At 35.7% G+C, this 19,837-nt stretch overlaps 1 protein-coding gene and 1 long non-coding RNA gene across 3 annotated transcripts in view; one reads left to right on the plus strand and one right to left on the minus strand.

The window, feature by feature from the left end:
- Positions 1–518: 518 nt before the first annotated feature.
- bnip2 (BCL2 interacting protein 2) lies at positions 519–14,686 on the minus strand. Its single transcript, XM_056739460.1, is given in 12 exon segments — positions 519–2,121; positions 3,777–3,812; positions 4,111–4,209; positions 4,304–4,390; positions 4,461–4,592; positions 6,115–6,217; positions 6,741–6,923; positions 8,716–8,901; positions 10,894–10,906; positions 10,909–10,966; positions 11,040–11,135; positions 13,869–14,686. Coding segments are annotated over 12 exon segments (1,395 nt in total). The 5' UTR covers positions 14,213–14,686; the 3' UTR covers positions 519–2,063.
- Positions 14,687–14,869: 183 nt separating this feature from the next.
- Positions 14,870–19,837, plus strand: part of LOC130413920 (uncharacterized) — a 95,127-nt gene continuing 90,159 nt past the window's right edge. For both annotated transcript variants that reach the window (XR_008905559.1, XR_008905558.1), the window contains exons 1-2: positions 14,870–15,188; positions 15,271–15,372. This is a non-coding gene — a long non-coding RNA (uncharacterized LOC130413920). The remainder of the gene's footprint in view (positions 15,189–15,270; positions 15,373–19,837) is intronic.

The raw sequence follows: 19,837 nt of genomic DNA on the forward strand, positions 1-19,837 counted from the left end.
CAATAGATAAATAAAAAATATATATATATATATGTATGTGTGTGTGTGTGTGTGTTTATACACATATATACAATGTATGCTGCCCTTTACAATCACTTTAAACTTGGGTTAAAAAAATTGATTTTGCCCGCACGGTTGAATTTATTAAGTGTTATAAAAGTTTTGACTAGTATACGTTTCTTTGCATTCTGTCTTTTTGATGATATCAAAGTCTATCTGTACTTCTATTAGTGCTGACACAGATAGCCTATTAATTAATAGTTACATATTATATATAAAATGGGATAACATGTAAAACTCTTAAAATATATATTTGAGATATATAGCTATAAAGAGAATAGTTTTTCAGGTGATGTAGGGGAGACTGGGAACGGCTGCAACACTTTTTATATTTCCTTCAGTTTCTCAGAGACTGTTTTTAGGAGAAAGAGAAATTTAGTTTTTAAAGTCAAATGTTGCAACTGACCCAACAACAGGGGACAGTTGCAACATTGATTAAAATATTCTATAACATAATGTTGCAATTTCTTGACTTTATTTCTGGAAAAAACAGAGTATTTAAAAAGTTGAACGGGTTTTTACATCAGTCTTGTCAACACTAGCAGCCATGAAAGAAATTATAGATGCATTAGCTTTTGACAACGACGTTTAGAACCTAAGAAAACACTGATTTAAATTATATAAATGTAGAATGGTTCACACAAACAGTTTACAAACGGTAAGAGAAAAAATATGAGCATTAAAAAAACAAAACTTTTTCATCTTGAAATTTGGTTTGGCTAGGAATGGTCACAAAAGTCAGATATTTTCCAAAAGGCTGAAGGGGCTGACTGGGCATATCTACCATATGGGCATCATCACTCTAGCTTGTCTCCAGTCTCCCCATCAAGATGCATCAACGTGTAAAACTAACAATGGCTTCAATGTAATAGTGAAAAGTCTAGACAACTAATTTGACTTTTTATAGGTTGACTTTTCCATGACCAAATCATTCCCATTAAAAACCTTATTCAAACCTGTATATGGCTTTCTTCTGTAAAACAGAAGAAGATACTAAACCTGTCAAGAGTTTTGCGAAATCAATGGGGGCTAAGGTTGTTTGGTTACTAGCATTCCTCAAAATATCTTTTATGTTCTGCGTAAGAAAAAAAGGTTTATTTTGGGGGGAACTATCCCAGTGAAAAAACTAAAGTGGTGATACAGCGCCCTCAACAGGTGTCTTAGAAGAAGAAATGTTTGTGCTGTGGCATATGAAGGAACACAAAGCCACCCATCAATAAAACACACAAAAGCCTATTTTGTTCTAAATTAGCTCAAATTATATTGTACTACTACAGCCCATACAAAAGAGATTTCTCACATCCTGCAAGAAACAATGACACAACAAAGCAGTTGGTGAGTGTTGAACAGCATTCAGTTGTTTCAAACATAATGACAATGTGATTTTTGTGTGGACGTTTACTTGCAACATAACATACAAGAGCCCCACCCTCCCAAACCATTGTGAACCGAAGAACCGTTACTGGTGCAACATATTTTCACATATCATCATCGTAGTCTTCCGATCATCTTTGCACGTTTTGCTGGTGCACAAATCAAACAAAAAACCAAACTGTAAACAACGAGACGATCAGCAAGCAGATGACAGGTGATGCAGGACTGAGGCCCTAAAAATAGCGTTTCCATCATAAAAATATATTAATCTTTCTCCTTTATCACCGTTCGAATATAAATATAGATATTTAAATGTAATGTAGAACATGCATCAACCAGTTCAAAAACGGAGTGCCTTAACTACGAGCGAGATTTAATACTAGAACAACGTTGACAGTATCTACATATTGAAATGATACATAAAAGATTAAAATGCTTGACGCACAGAAAACAAATGCCGTCTGACAGATGTTTGGTAAACAAATGCAAAGGGGCATGAACAAAAACAGTTTTATAATGTAACAGGCGGTGATAGTCATAAAGGCACGTGTCTGACATCCAGATCTTGTGTTCTCCAGTTAAAAGAAATCCAACATTCTATGTTCCTCCAGGTTCTCGGTTCCTTCAGCTTACTCTGGCACTGCGGCGGTCGCCATCTCCACTTTTCCTTGGAAGTCCTGGTCAATCCTACCGTGAAAAAACATGGATGATGATACCATACAAGCCTCATAATCATAATATCTAAAAACTTCGTACGATTTGAAAACAGATTGTTTTAACACAATCCAAAACATGGAAGAGATCACATGATGACAAAATACGTCTGGTGGCTCAAAGGGTTAGTTTGATCATCAAATGTCTCTTTGATTCCGGTTAAAAAAAATTGCTGCGCAAACTCAACAAGAAGAACGAGTATTTAAATCGATTAATGTGGAACTCAAGTCAGTTGATTCTGCATTGTTTATTATGCAATCTGGGGTTAAAAAGTATCCAAGTGCAAATGTTTTAAGTGCAAGTCGGAGTCACAAAGTTTTTTTTTTAAATAGTTTCTGACGTATACAAATCTACATTAAATAGATTTAGAGTGAAAATAGATAATGAATGAAATAAATATCCTACCAATGCTTAAACCCACTCTGTGTAACAATATACCACCTCTCAATGCTTATTATATAGTAAATGCTAAAGAATATTCAAAAGATAAGTGTTTGAAAAGCCATGACAGATTGAAATCAAGTGGGTATACAGCAAATTCTCAACAGTTTCCTATCAGACTGTCATGCAAAAAAACTTCTGGTTTACTTGACTGAGCGTTTTTTAACATTTTATCTCAACGTTTTGCAACAAACCGTTTACAACACAAAGCTGGGTTAGCGTAAACATAGCCTAAACTCCAGCATGTTAACGCTTGCACCAAAGTGTTTTTGTGGAAAGGTGTTCAGTGGTGACGCATGCAGTGAACGGTGAGAATGTGCATTATTCGGTCATGCTTTTACACAGAAAGTTTTACGAAAACACTTATGTGGAGGTTTAAATAGATGTGATCCACCGTGACTTAAAGTGATAGTACACCCAAAAGTTCTGTCATCATATCACCCTCTTGTCATTTCAAACCTGTCTGACTTTCTTTGTGCCGCAGAACACAAAAGAGGATATTTTGAAGAGTGTTGCTAACCGAACGTCGGCGATTCACTTGCATTGGTTTTGCTTCCATACAATAGAAGCAAATGGGTGTCGGTGCTGTTTGGTTACCAACCTTTTTAAAACGCTCTACGTTTGTGCTCTGCGAAAAAAGAAAGTCATATTGTTATGACAAGAGGGTGTGTAGATGAAAATATTTTCATGTTTGGTTGAACTACCCCTTTAAGTTTTTAAATCCTTCACCATAAAGTCTGAATTTTTGTTATAGTCATACATACCATACTGACAACAGCAGTACCGATCTGACAGAATGTCAGAATCTAAATCTGTGTGATGTTTATTTTAAACACAGTTAGTGCATTTGTCCAAAGAAACATGATTAATAAAGTTCATCCATAACAGTGGTGTATGAAGTTGGTTTAAGACATCTTGTTGACCACATCAATTTATGAAGAATTTGAGGATCTTTTCAAGACTGAAATGGTGCATATCTAACTTATCAGCTCCCTTTGTGATAGAAGATGATAACAATATGGCACGTAGTGAACAATTAGACAACCACCAAGAAGGGAAATGACATAGCAATTTCATCCAAAGTATAAGCACACAACATAAATTAGCCAAATGATTGTTAGTTTTGTGCAATGCAGATCAAGTCTACAGAGATCTGGGAGGGATCTCCGGATTGAAAATACAGATACCTTTTCAGTTTTTTCCTATTTTTTTCTTCGTCAAACCTTAGAGGAAAGGCAGGGAGAAGGGGTTAGGGCATAAAGAGTTTCTGGAGAAACTACAGCCAACAGGAGGCAGCACTTGGATGCAAAAGGACTTTATATAAGAACGTAAAAGATTAAAAACTGTGGAAACAGAAAAGTATCTTATGAACTTATGTACCGTAACCGAATGATACAGCTGTTTCGTTTCATTACAAACGTATGTACTGACGAAACAAAACTTTTCCTGTAGAAAATGGAAGTGGTTCTCTTCTAGATAAAAGAATGAATATGGAGTGGTGTATAATAAAGGGGAACTTACTGTTTAATACAGTCTGGTATGGACACGTACTCCATCGGGACAAGCTCAGCCAGGTCGGTAAGGCTGAACACATATTTGATTTTCTGGCTAAACTTTGTGCTGTAAAAGCAAGTTTAGAACATGAAAAGATTTGAATAAAAACAGGTTTTAGAAATGATGGGATACTAAGACACGTACTGAAACAAGGGCTGACCTTATAAATGGTCTGGTGAGGGCTAGAAGGGTACGAATAAACCAGGACGGGTGCACAATTAACAAAGACTTGAGATTCTTTCTTAACCTGTGACACAGAATAGTGTTAAAAAAATCAAGACAACCAAAACTGCACGTGGGATAAAGTGGGTATTTACCTCCTATCTATTTGCTGATAGCACTTTCTAAGCCAACCCACACTGGGCATCTTTCGGCGTGAAGTGGCTCCATTTAGATATACAATCATATAGTTCTCAGCTACAAGCAGCTCTAGGGTTCCTATGACATACCTGAAACAAACCACACAGAGTTAGTTTCACAAACATCTGGGTATGAGGTGCAGGCACTGATCTACATATATGAATGACTGGATTTTGCCTAGAACACTAAACCAACAGCAGGAGGTAAAGCCACTGCAAACGATCACGCCATCATCTTGGTATGCCCAACTTACAGTGCCATTGGCTTACAGTCAAAATAACAATCTAAAATAAACAGTTTTTCAGCTTATTAGGCGCGCAATACGTTTTTAGTTCACATGTGTGTATAAATGAATTGATACTTCTGATATTTTTTCCAATGTGTATGTAGCAATGTATAGAAATCAATGTATCAAGGTGAGTCTGTATTGCACACTGTTGTAATGGCACATGTGTAAATGTTTAGAAATAAAGCTTCATGACTTAAAGAACATCCCTTTATTTATCTGCATTTAGATTTCAGAATAAGCACATTTGTCATTTGTTGAGGTGTCTAGTTAGTCTGTTGATCTGATATGTACGCTACTCTAATAAAAATGATAATAAGACTCCCGACTTTAAATAATCAACCACTTACATGCTTAAGACATGTGCGTTGTAAGAATGTGCTTTGAGACTCTAGATATAAAAACGGGGACTGGTAAGTTATTTTTTTATCATTAATATGTGATTACTCCCTATTCATTTAATCGAACGTTTGGGCACACCTACATGGTGGCGGGGTAGTTTCAGTGCAATGACGTCATGAGCAATCCAGTCATTTATTTAGATCAGCGGGTGTAGGTCTGTCAACATCATCTTTGCAGTTAAAACAACGCAAGCAGTTGTTGAGAGCTTTTTGATGTTTGAGAACAAACTGATGTTATCATGTTTCATATCAAATTAGCCAACTGTTGCACGGCGGTGGCAATAATATAAAATTGCTTTATTTAATTGACCTGCTATTAAACATCACCAAAAAACGGGATGGTCAATACTGGGGTCAGAGGGCCACCAGGGGTCGTGGTAGGGGTGTAACAATATATCGAAGTATTGCATATTGTGATACAAAATTGAAGCTAATCCTAGAGCTATTAAGAAAAGAAAAAATATGCTAAGAATAATAAGTACAGTAGATAAACTATTGAAACATAAAATGTTATTACAACTAAACAAAAATAGCTATTAATATATTACATTTAATTATTTGATTAAGTAAATACATTCAATATATTCAATACAAAATTATACATTCAAAAAATTCAAAAAATTAATTAAATAAACATGAAACATTTTACACAGTACATAGTGCATTACAATAAAGAGAAGGAAACGTATATATAAATATATAACTTATAAGTAACTATATATAGATTTATAATTTTTCAAATCAATATCTTTTTATAAATCAGATGCTTATAAATGTAGATGGATTTTTAAGACATGGTTCTTCACATGAGGATGATCGTACTTTGGGGGTCCGTGCCATCTAAAAGATTAAAAACCCCTATGCAAGGGGTCATAGTCATTTAGGAAGGACAGATCAGCTCAACTTGAAAACAACCCAACTTACTTGAAGAGATTGTCCATGATGTATCTGTAGTTTGGTTGATTGCTCTCGGGCATAAAGCAAACAGCAAAGACGATGATGGCGTTTAACCCATCGCCATAGTAACCTGTGAAAAGAGAAACTACGTTTGCCTACAGAAAGCTATAAATATTTATCTTACACATTATAGCAATTAAACAAAATGACATGTGCAAATAAGAATAAACAACATGGTGCGGTTGAATATGGAAGCAATGTAAATATAAAGCAAAGATTTATTTGGAAAAAAAGAAGCTAGATAACAAAAGAGGAGAGCCATATGGTTTCAATCTCTTGCGGCTGAAGGATGTTCTAGAAGGTTTATTTCATTATTCATGGCAGGTCTGTGGTGGGTTTTTCAAGAACACAATAAACGCTGCAGTATTACTTTGAGAACAACATGAGGCACTCTCATAAATATACATAAAACTAGAGTGGTTCAACTTAAAAATGCAGTACAACTATTCTATTGATCTGACTGGTGTGTCTGATGACCAGTCCATTTTGATTATCAATAAGTGAAACCCACTTCCTGAATGGTGCAAACAACAAACGTCCTTGGATGTATTGATTCTGTACATTTTAGATAAGCTCAGACTGCTGTCACTGACCTCCATGGCTGATGACTCTCTTGTAGGGCTCAATGGCCTTCATGTCCACCTTGTGGTCCTGTTCTCCGATGCGGAACACTCTCCAGCGACGGCCTTCCTCTCGCTCCTCCGTGCCTGAGTACTCCCGCACCGTCTCCACTCCTTTACGCAGCAGGTCTGTGTTTTTAGGCTTCGGGAGGTCATCTGGCAAAAGAATCACTGAGGGTCATTCACTTCACGATTTGCTTTTTTTGCATGCGTGTCTGTTTGTGTATGCTGATTTTCTGATTCACTATCATATGAAATTTGACAGTTTTCCAGAGAAACTCCAAAGCAGATCGTCAAAATCATGTCTATCATGTAGTCATTTGCAATTTCATATCCAGTCAAGTCTCGTCAAGCACTAAACAAAAAGAAAACCTTGTTTCAAGAAACCTTTGTATGCCAAAACTAGATAAAAACAAACTACATGTTTACTTTTTTTGGAAACCAAGTGGTATTTTTCCATGCAGATGTTGTTGCCATGACGTTGCTTTCTGCTATGTGATTGATATGTCATGAATGGTTTTTAGTCTCTACGATATCTTGGTCAGATATACGACTCAGGTTTTCTGCCTTCAAAGTCAGTCAGCACATTTTTTTCCATAACTACTAATATTAGCACACTTCCCCATAACAAACCTCATTATCTGATTTATCATTTGTACCTGTAGTACAAACAGGTTAAGAATATGTATTTGCAACAGTTTTAACGTAGTGTTAAGATGACAAGCCAGCCTTGGTAAAAAAATAGTAGATGCGATTTTAACATCCTACAAACCAGAACACTACTTAACTACAGTATCCAAAATTTGAGGACAGGAAAATAAAGGAAGTGGAAATATAAAAGGCTAATATCAAAAACCAGAAAAAAAGGTGGTTCGAAAAAGCTACTTATACTTCAAAAAAAAGATCTAGTGAGCCTTATACCATCAAGGTGTTGTTTTAAGGAAAATATAAAGAAGGATTCTCATGAAAAGGCCATTTAACACGAAGGATGATATATTTATGTATCTATATACCTTGTTTTGGCACAAAACCTCGGCCAATATCACATGTATAATTCACCGGAGTGCTCTGCATCATGCTCAGTGGAAATGTTTATCGAAGATACGACGAGTTTTGGTACCCAACTAATAGCCAATGAGGTCAAAGCAACGTTTGAATTTCATTTTTTTTTAAATGGTTTAAAAAAATACACGTATATATATATTTTTTTTTATAAAAACTATTTAACAATCTGTTCTAACAAAGTGTAAGACGGCCAAATGCACCATGGTTTTGTACTTTGAAATATTATCTATCAATCAATCAATCATAATAATTAAAATAATAATGATGAAGAAAAATGCAAAGAAAAATCTCTCGAACTCTGTTTACTTCAACAAAAGCAGCAATGTTGATCAGCAAACCAAATCAAAATGAGCTTGATCTAAAGAATCAGAACTGATGAGATTGGAGAAAGCCCATGCATAAATCAAAATCCAACCAGTAACATTTTCCACCACAAAAATAATAATTTTATACATAATAATAATTGATTTAAAGTGCCATTCCATACATTTACAAAAGTGACATTTCCACAAGAAATAAAATAAAACAAGTTTGGTTGAATTTGATCAGCGTTCAAATAAGAGACAATCCATGTAACCTTACCACAAACCGCAGGCCTGAGGCCTGTCGCAAACCAATGAGAAGAAACAATCCTTCCGGTACAGACAGAGGAGAGCAGAAGGACAGAAAAACAAGAACACACAACACTATTTAACTAAGTGGAACATCACATCATCCGTCTAAGAACCAAGAATGCAATGTTAGTATGTGAGGGTGAGGAGTTTAATGACTGCAGAAAGGCTCAGTTACTTCATTTTATTAGTCAGGTTGTCAATCAGGATTTTTAACATTTAAAACATAATAAATAAAAATAAAAGCAGTATTTTAGTAACTATTAGCATACCTTCCCATTCAAACTCGTTGCTGTTGTCGGAGGGCGTGTCGATCCCATCCAAGTCCAGTTCTGTGCTATCATCCAGCTCATCCGACAGGACCGAGCCCTCACTGCGGTCCAGATTCAAACTGATGTCTGGAGCCAAAAGCTTCTTTTTGGTTTTCTTTGCACTGTTCAGTCCATAAGATTGCGCAGCTGCAATGGCAGAAACACAACCGAAGAGTGTCTAAAACGATCTAAATTTAAAATGGTGTATCTGATTTCCTTAAAAACCTTATACTGTACATCATTATGTAAAAGCATTTTGCTTGAAGGTGCCATTTTTCTTTCAGAGTTGGAGAGTAGTTGGGTATTTTTACTCTCAAGTAAATTTTCAAGTATGTTTACTTTCTCAGTGTTTATACTTTGGGAAAAATATGTATTCATTACATTTTAAAGGATAATCTAGTCTCCATTGTAACCATTGGCTGAACATCTGGGCCCGTATTCACAAAACATTTTATCTTAACACTAAGAGCTCTCCAAACAGCAGTGAAAGTTTGACGTTAAGAGTTTCCACTTAAAACCTATTCACATCGCTGCAGAGAGCAACATTTACAAAGGAACAGAAAAAAATCTTAAAATAAGAAAAAGGGCGGGGTCGACCTCATTGCTATGGATGATGTCAGCAAGCTTACTGACCATAACCACAGTGATTGGCTGATAGAGGATGGGTCTAATTTAATCATAGAAATATTATAGAATGTGGTCTCATGCTGATATATTTATATTAAGATCTTAAAGCAAAAATGTATTCATATTCAAATAAAATATTTGAATATATAATTGTTGCCGTATTCAAATTACGAATGATAAAATATACACTAAATTACTAATTCAACAAGTGAAGAATTAATTTACAAAAAAGATAACTCAAGTTTTTATTGGTCATTCCAATTAATATCAATCAAACCGCAAGTAACAATAACTATAAAAATACAGCTAACAGATACAATAAACACATGATAACACAATAAACAACATTATTTTTTAATTATTTAAAAAAATGAGTTATTTTTGCAAATAAACTAAATATGTTCATATAAAGTAAATGTTCAGCTAATTGTAAGCATTTTGTCTGTCTCATAAACAGTTAGCATATATTAGTAGTCTTTATGGTTAAGCTTATTGTCATGACATCTTCCTAAAATGTTCATGTTTCAATTCCGGTTTCAAAGCCATATTTGGATAGTTGCGAGTTGGTCTTAGCGACTTAAGAGTCTTCACTAATCCTAACGTCTCACAGGTTTAGGAGCTAGTTTAAGCACTAATACAGTTTGTGAAATACTCTTAGCACAAAAATTATGGAGTCCTAAAATTATGACAGACACGCCCATTATTTTAGTTTCTCCTAAATCAGCAAGTTAGGAGCTACTTTTAGCATTAAGATGTTTTGTGAATACGCGCCCAGATGCAAAGGAACACTATTCTGGTAACACTTCAGCACATTCAAAGTCGTAATCTGATTGGTTGAATTTTACAGGATTTCCGGGAAACCCAAATGTCGAGTCCTTAAACGGTCCGCCTTGAAAAAACACGAAGCCGTCTGATCGAAGTAAGCTGTCGTGTTTACATCGGTTGCAATAAGAATTCATCACAATCGACAAAACGATTAATTCTTCAATGTATGCGAAGATCCCGGCATAAACTTTAAATCATTGTTGTTGTCGTTTACTTTTCACACGTACATTAGTCCGTTACTGTGGTGAGATTTTCACGTCTCTAAACATCTAAATCTTCAGTATAATCATACTTTTTACAACTACTTCATAAATACAATTATTCTATTTCATAAATACATTTTTAATTAATAATGTTAATTCCTTGAAAATTTAAGTACAATACAAATCTAGTACTTTTACAGAATAAAACAATTTAAATACTAAAAAGTATTAAAAGTAGTGAAGTTTTAGATTATTGATGTTCTTAAATATTAAAAGTAAAAAAATAAAAGTAAAAAGTAAAGGTATGTAAAGAGAGTAAAAGGTATGATAAGTATGATCAAGTTTGATAAAAAGTATGATATTATACTTTAACAAAGTATGAAACAAAGTGTTATTCATGATAATGAACGACTTTAATAGATTTGTGTGGCTTATTTGGGGGCTCACAAATACATTTTGGGTTCACTGTACACTAATAGCTTACCAGGTGCTCCGTCTCAGAGGAACCGGTGAAAAGCTCCCCGTCAAGCTGAATATCTTCCTCCTCTGGAAGTGGCCTAGCAACCCAAATAAACACACTCAGCCCTGCTGTGACATAATATATATCTACACAAACATAGCCATCCCTACCTGGGAAAATCTTCATCCTGCCACTCCTCCTTAAGCTCCACCCCTTCCATTCTCAGCCTCGCCTCTGTTGTAGCGACCGACTCCTGATGCTCAAAACTGATGGGAAAAAATGATAGATTAGGCAACCCTTTTGGCTTTGAAACACATACACTTAGCATCAAAATATAGCTTGTGATAATCTCGCAAAAAAAAAATCTCTATGTGATGAAGGGGGCAAAAAGTCCAAGATGGATATTAGCTGGTTTTCATTCATACATTCAAAAAATGAGAAATGGTTGAAAGGAGGTTTGATCTGACAAACAAGACTTTTAGTACATTGAGTATTGTGGCATATAAACAGTCAAATACTTGTGAACTCCCGCAGTATGCGGCTTCTATTAAGTGCACTAATCTCAAACAAAGCCATTTAAACGTCATAAGAATTTCATGTACAGCTAATTCTGTTACAAATGCCATAAGCTCTTTTACAAATCAAACTGGCTGAAAGACCGTTCACCTTCTTTGAGATTTGGGTAATGACCCTGAAAAGGGCATAAATTCCTGGACCATGTTCAAAAATCAGCTTTTTGTCGTAAGGACCAACAAAACAAGGTTGCCTTTCTCGCTAGAACTAAAGTGATTTCACAGCGAGATCGTGGACAGGGCATTCCTCACGATTACAAATACCAAAAAATAATCACCAAAACACAGGACACATTGCTGTTACGGTAGATAATGTGTTTATAATTGAGTCTACACCAACAGCACAAACCACAGACACAAAAGTATGCAACAAGAAATTCATACAGTAGTGTGCATCGTTGTCAGATGACGGTTTGGTTTTAAGGTTAATTTAGTGTACAGCTATCATCTCTATTCTGCATTTTTATTACAATTAAGTGTAAAATGATCATATCTCTTGGTCATAAAAAATAACAAAGGATGACACACGAAAAATAGACTATTAGTCACGCTGAAAATGAAAAATCAGGGTGGATGCATGTAGGGCTGTCAAATGATCAATCGCGATTAATCACATCCAGAATAAAAGCATGTGTTTACATCGGCTAATATATGTACACTGTCCACATTAAGAAAACTCATACATGCATATATTTAAGAAAAATATAAAAATCAATTCCAAATACTGGTAAATATCAATAAATACATCTAAATATTCCCTAAAAAAAGATCATTCACTATTCCATGCATACAGAAAGTGTGCTTACTGTGCACAGTATACTTACCGTAAGAAACACAGCCACAGTTTCTGTGCAACATAGTACAAACCCAACAATCCCTTTAATCACAAGTTGGCCTGTTTGTTTATTGTTGCAACAAAAGGCTGATTTAAACGAATTAGCTTCAGTAAAGGAGTCATTCATCTACCAGCTGTTTAGCCATTTCAAAGCGAGGCTGACATTCAAATGTGGGGGGGGGGGCGTTCATACTGGTTAACTGTGTCAGGGAGCTAATTGCCATGCCATCCATGTGGTAGTCGTCATACTCCTTCAGAGGGGATGTTTGCTGCTCTTTTAGCCACCCTCCATATGAGATCTGAGAATTGAGTCAAGCTGCGATTCGCACTGAACTGTTTGGAAAAGACTATGTCATGGGACACATCTGGGCATGTTCTCGCACGTCACTGGCTTAATTCCCATTGTAAGTGTTACATTATGTCCGTGCATAGATGTCATAATCCAGACTTAGGTGAAACTGAAATGTAGATGTGACTAGATTCACACATCCTGAAGGAAATACCGGAGCTTGCACGACAGAAAATGTCAGTGTGACATCATTACATTTATAACACTAAGCATAGTTAAAGGTCCAGTGTGTAATTTGTTGAATGATCTATTGAAAGAAATGCAATATATTTTACATAACTAGGCTATGTCTTTAGAGTAGCCTAAAGACCACACATAATGAAGTGTTATGATTTTATTACCTTAGAATGAGCTATTTCTATCTTTATACACTGTGGGTCGGGTACCCTAAGATAGAATTCACGGTGTTGTTTCTACAAACACAAACTCCTCTACAGAGCGCGTTTTGTAAATACGTTTCTCCTTCGGCAAAGAAGCGAAAACATGATGACATCTTAGTCCTGTATCATCCATCGTCGAGCTTCGTAAGGAGAAGGTGAGCGGTGGAGTGAGCTGTTGGTTGCAATTCATAATCTCACCGCAAGATGCCGCTAATTTTCATTCACTGGATGGTTAACCATGGTTTGACTATGGTAACCCTTGTTTTTGTTCGTTTGTTTTTTTTGCAGCAAAACTACAGTAAACAAATTTACCATGGTCTCACGGGAACAAGTTTTAAACAAAAAACAAGCTTTGCTACATTACATTTATGGTTTATTTTGCTAAGGGAAATCAACGCAACAATAATGAATGAGAATAAATAAAATGAGAAATAAAATGAAAAATAAATTACATTTTCTTTCAAACACATACTTTATGAACACCTGCATTTGTATATTTTAGCCAGTCAATCTGAAAGGAAACCACAGACTTATTTTAAGTCTTTTTTTGTCCCCTGAACTTATTCACACACTTGAAAAAAGGCTTTACAATAATTGAGACACTGTTTAATACATCTGATTCTGATTCAATATACTTATGCAGGGAAACACTAAGTATATACATAGCCGCAGGCACACCTTTTGGATTTTGGTCCACACCCCTCATAAAAAGGTGACAATAGCAGCATTGGAGTGATTGACAGCCAATGGCCGCGTGCCCGTACTGACAAGTTTGGGCAGAGGTGGTGCATAATTTTGTGAATTATAACTGACTTCTGGGTAGAAAGATCAATTTATCATAATACTGCAAATTACAACATTACCTTCCATTATGCTCAGCTGATGAAAAGATCGTCTGCGGTCGGACAGGAGTTGACGTCTTCACGCCTTGTTTTTGTCCATTGTCTGGAGTTGCTACTTCCTGTGGCGGATCTCCGGTTTGGATCGGACTGTCTCCATTCTGCTCCGAATCCCCTCCTATGTAATTCTCAGATATTTCCTCACCAGAATGAACAGATGATGATGAAGGGCTACTTAAATGTCTATTCTCCAGCGTCTCGAACGTCCGATTGGGTGTGTCGAATTCGGGGTTAGTCTTGTTGGCGTTCATATCACTCAAATCTCTCTGGTTTGACACGTCTTCGGACACTATCACGTCTGTGGCCATGATCGATCACGTCAGGGATACGTGTGTTCGACCAGCACGAGCAAAACAACTCTTAGCCAAATAAAGAAACGCAAAACACCCCTTAATATTCAACCTATCGGGACTTCACGTAGTCTTGGACATATTTAATTAATCTAAGTGCTTATATAAAAGGTATACATTTAAAATACAAGCATTTGTGCTGCAATAAGGAGTTTGCAAAACAATCGTGTGCCCCTTTAAGTAACGTTGATCTTCCCGATGAGTGTCGCGTTTAGTGGGCCATCAGTGCGCAGTCGGTTCCTTTTCCTCCGCTGTTTCCTTCCTACAACTGCTGTTAGTTAAACAAAGATAAAAGTATCGATCACGTCAAAGTCCGTGGAAATATCACTTCAGACGCCTGGTTGCAGTCAAGGGGATAGTTTTAATAGCTGACAAACTCCACACACCCATGTTTAGTGTTCCTTTAGCCGGGCGTCATACTTCTTTTGGAAGTCTTGGGTGAATTGAGACTTAACAACACACGTAATATCCGTCCACATTTACTTCAAAGTAAAAGTCCCCCCCCCGGTTTCTTTCTTTACGAAGGTTGTGGCCAAAATAGCCCCTATACACTATTATAGTGCACTATTTTAGGGTTTTATAGTGGGCTTTATTGAGTAAACTCATTCAATCCCATGATGCATCATAATAACTAGTGTAGTGTACAACCGATCTACACTCGTTATCGTGACGCTCGCGCTGAATGAATTCCCGCTTCTCGGCGGAAGATGACCGCGTGTCCGAATATATCACTCGATTCTTAAAGTGGACTATATAAGTGAACTAATGTAGTTAAATGCACAAAACAAATTAATTATAAGATTTCTATTACATAAGTTTTAATGGCGGATGCTTGTTGTCACATTGATTTCAACCCGTTTGTCGTGAATCGACTATATCTGAAAATGTGAACCCCTTAGGAATGTCAATGAAGCACCTGACCACACATTTTAACGTGAGTTGCTTGACCATAGTTTGTTTACTCTGATAATTATAGTAAATATTAAAAGGTGCTATAATTATGTTTGCCTTTGCAGAATGTGTCGGGACTTAATTGAGACTTGAGGAGTAAACGACATTTCCCGCAGAGAACGAGCACGCGCGGCGCAGACTCCAGGTGATTGTGCGTGTCATTTCAGGTAAGAAGAAAGTTAAAAACACACAAAAGTGCATTTATCTTAATTATGTATACATATGACAAGTTGTCAAACGTAACCGTGAGAATTGTATAACGACCACCGTTTAATTCCTACCAAAACTATCTGTACACCTGGCCATTTAAAACATGCAAATGCTTTTGCTCGGAGTTTGCGCAGACTTTCAGTCTGGATTTGTTGCGGGAAGTCTCTAACAATCTGCAGATATGATCACTTAATGTGTTTTAATCTGAAACTTTCAAAAAGTCTGCAAGTGTATGATGTCTAGTTTTTTAAGATATCTGTTCAGATTTTAAAAGTATTGAGTGTATTCAAGCCACCAAACGTAAAAAAAGACTCTTCGTTGAAAGTCAAAGACTTCCGGTTTGTTGTAGAGCACCAAAAGGCTGAAAATAATGAAATGTTGAGGGTGTTAAACTGTAGATGGCGACAGAACATCAGCAGAAACGAGCCACAGAGACGACTATCTGTAAGTAATCTTTGAAAAGTAGACCATCGTTTTAAGATAAGATATTCAGTGTCAACGTAAAAATAGCAATATATTAAAACTGTATATTTACCCCAATTTATATTATTTTATATGTATATGTCATATACATAGGGCTGTATATTGTGTTAGTTTTGTCAGCTGTTTTCTAAACTCAAAAAACAAAACAAAAATATAATAATAATATGTTAAACATTATATTGTAAAGGAAATATTGTCGAAAGGCCCCACTGCTGGACATCATGTCATTAGACTGTATTTTATTTAGACTCGTGATTTTCAAAATGCAACAAAGGCCTACAGTGACCACCCTAAATATTTAGCCCAAAATATTTTTTTCGGCACATATTGTATAATTAGTTGTAAACGAAATTATATGGTTTTGTAAGCTATTTGGACACATAACATGAACACTCTAAAATGGTTATATTTTACAATCACTTTAACCATCAAAGGAACATTTGCAGTACTATATGCTCTATATTTCTTAACTATTTTTAAAAGCAAAGACGTAATATACATCTTAAATGTCAATATTGTATGCTCTTAATCAAGATTTTACATAAACATACTATTTTAAGATGTGTTTTCTACTAATGAGGAATTTTGATAACTACAATTTGTATGTGTATAAATATTTTACTTTAAAAAAAAAACATAAACAATTAGGTAAAACAATCAATTTTCCCCCAGGATGTAATACATTTAATGATGAAGTCTATGATTAATTGGTCTTGTCTTATTATCAAATGAGGTTACTTCATACTGCATGATGAGAACCAGCAATTAGTGTATGCAAATTAGAAAGGACTCCACGCTTTCGGTAATTTTGTGACAGAACAAAGAAAGATTTACTGAGCTTCTATAGGTTACTGACTGCAGCCCACTGTCTAATAAAAGGGTAAAACAGTAAACAAGAATAAGATTCTATGATTAAAACCACAGCATTACAAATAAATACGCTCTTGGGTTCTGCATGATGCACATATTCATCGCGCCTGTATTAAGGTGGATTTGTTGGTTTATTTGTACACTGATATTGTAATATCTTGATTGCTAAGATACTTTTTTGATCAATGTGAACATGCCCCGTAATACCACAGATATCTCAACTGTGTGCACAGGATCATTGAGTATAATCACTAATTAACCACTGCTATTTGCTCTGTCTGATGGGACAGCCTCATTAAGTAACCTATAATCCCACAATATTCAAAGTTTACAGTACCTTTTTATTTCCGTTTGCAAAGATGTTTGCAGAGGCTTCTTGCAGCCGTTATTCACAAATATAGACCAGATGCCGACTTTGATGTCGACAAACGTGCGCATTTGTGCAGTCAGAATCGTCTCGCGCATTTGCTGATCATCCCTACATTTCTCATTAACTAGAACAAATTTGCTTAACAGGACATTACATTTTGCAAACAAAATGTTTTCTCTTTCTATACTTTTATCTTCGTTCATCTTATTTTTTAATTGTAGTGTTTTGTAGTCTGATGTTGCAAAGAAAATCTCCCCAATGATATCCTGAAATATTTGCTTGCCTTTCTAATTAAATCGTTGTTACCAAAATATTAAAGGCTTGATTATAAGCCAGGTTAACAAATTATATTAAATCGACAACATATAGTATGCATTTTTTATTTAAAATATTTTTGATGTTATGCCATTATTAAAATTGCTTTTAGACCTGATGTGGCATGAAATTATTAAATACATATAACAGAAACTGCAGGGAACAATAAAATATTAATTTGCTTGTATTCCGATGAATAACTAAACTACAATCTTCTCACTCCTCACAGACGACTGCCCCATGAAAACACTCTTCTCAAACATTTGGAAACTTGTGTGTGAGTTCTTCAATGGGATTTGATACAGTTGACAACCGGAGCGAGCTCTGGATCCCTTTTCACTCACTCAGGCGTATAAATGTTTCAAAAGCAAACTTTCTTTCCTTGAGTCAGGGCACAAGATGTTTGATGTTTTCCTCTTGTGCAGCGCGGCGAGATGAAGCGACTTCTTAATTTATGAGGATATAACAAGGAAGCTATTAAGCAAACATATTTCCCTGCTTCGGCTGGCATGAAAGAGCCACTGAGGGCACGAAAGCAGACACTTTGGCTTTCAAAAAGATAATTGCCTAAATGTTTACAAGTTACTCATAGCTAGAGTTTAAATTGCACTAACAGTTACACTAACAAAGCATCATTCAGCACACAAATGCACCCAGCTTACAAATGACCCATTATTCCATATAAAGGTACAAAAGGAATTAAAAGGCAACTTGTTTTTTCCCTTTCACTGCAGAACCAAGAGGCTATAACCAATTTAAGGTGTAATATCGAAGGATAGAATATCCAATTTCCACAAGTGGGGCAGTGGGAAGTATTTAGGCTATAGCTGAAGTACACGTCTTAATGAGAAAAGACGAAAAAGAATTGACGTGCATGATTTATGCAGTCTGTTTCTACGAGCGCATGAATAATCATTTATGATTGCAGAGCCCAAGAAAGAAGCGCGTGGAAAGGAGGAAAAACTGCTAAAAAATTTAAGAGCAGAAGTTAAATGAATATTTAAGAGACAATGAAATATTTAGGGGAAACAAATGAGAATAACATTTAAAACAGCATGATAAATAATAGCGAGACTTGTAAGGAAAACTGCGTCTGCCTTATTGGGTGGAAGCGGTTGCCACAAGGCCTTAAAAATTTGTGCCACGCTTGCGCTGCTGTCTGATCCCGGCCCTGGCAATTTGTTTTCCATATGCTGGTCGTTACAGGGGCACGGGCAGTATGAGGCCTGGCATGTTGAGGGGGAATATTAGGTTTTTGTTGAGAGTGTTTTGGATGGATGCCATGGGCTAGTCAGAATTTAATGCCTTGACTGGTCTGGTACAAGTAGAGGGCAGGACATTGGCATTGACAAGATGATGTTTTATGCCAGGGGACCGGCCTACATCCGCAGAGGACAAATAAAAACCAAGAACAGTAGGCTATTTGGATTCAGTTAACTGGCTTGCTTCTTTGTCGCTCTAATCTTTTGCACAGGGCTTCACAATATATGAAAGTTATCGTGATATGAATATTGCAGTTGTTTGCAATAACATTGTCAAGCTGGGGCACCAGAAAAAAAACGAAAAATAAGATTTATTATAGAAATTAATTAACTTTACACCCAAGTAAATTTTTTTACAGTATTAATAGTAACAAAATTCTGTTACATAAAACAGTAAAATTCTGTAAAATTACAGTTTTTTACAGTATACTGGAACTGTAAAAAAGGACAGTCCACTTTTAGAAGTTGTATGAATTATATGAATATATATATATATATATAAGAATATGAACATTGCTTATACCATTTTCTCTTTGGAGAATATATTGAACATGATTTGAATATAATTAAATGATTTTACTTAAAGCATTATTGTATATCAGATCAGACTGGCCTGTGTTGTTGATGTGTCAACAATGTGTACACAAAATGTACAAAATAGTTAACTAATGATTTAGAGTTCAAGATTTACAATTTTTTCTGAATTTGACAAATTAACAATTGCTTACCCTTTAACCAAATAATTTGGCAATATATGATACATTCTGTAATTAAAGATATTGGCTAAACAATAACATTACAATAATCTACAACTGTAATTATTTTTCCTATTTAGGAACTGTTCCATGACAGTAAGTAGATAATATACAGGTGTGTTTTGAGTTTTCTGGCACCAGTCATCTGCCTCTTGTTTAATTTCCATTTTCCAGATCTAAAATAATTAAATCAGCAAACAAATAATTAATTGAGTCAATGAGAACAATTAGTTCAAAGACGCCTTTGAGAATTGGCCGTGCACTGTGAATTGGTTAATTATCATACTACAAAATAATTGAGTGGAGGAGCTCTTTGTTAGTGCGTGCATGTTTGTGTTTCGCGCATGTGTGTGTGTGAGTGTGTACG

The sequence above is a fragment of the Triplophysa dalaica genome, chromosome 24, assembly GCF_015846415.1.
Source record: "Triplophysa dalaica isolate WHDGS20190420 chromosome 24, ASM1584641v1, whole genome shotgun sequence".
Classification (NCBI taxonomy): Eukaryota; Metazoa; Chordata; class Actinopteri; order Cypriniformes; family Nemacheilidae; genus Triplophysa; species Triplophysa dalaica.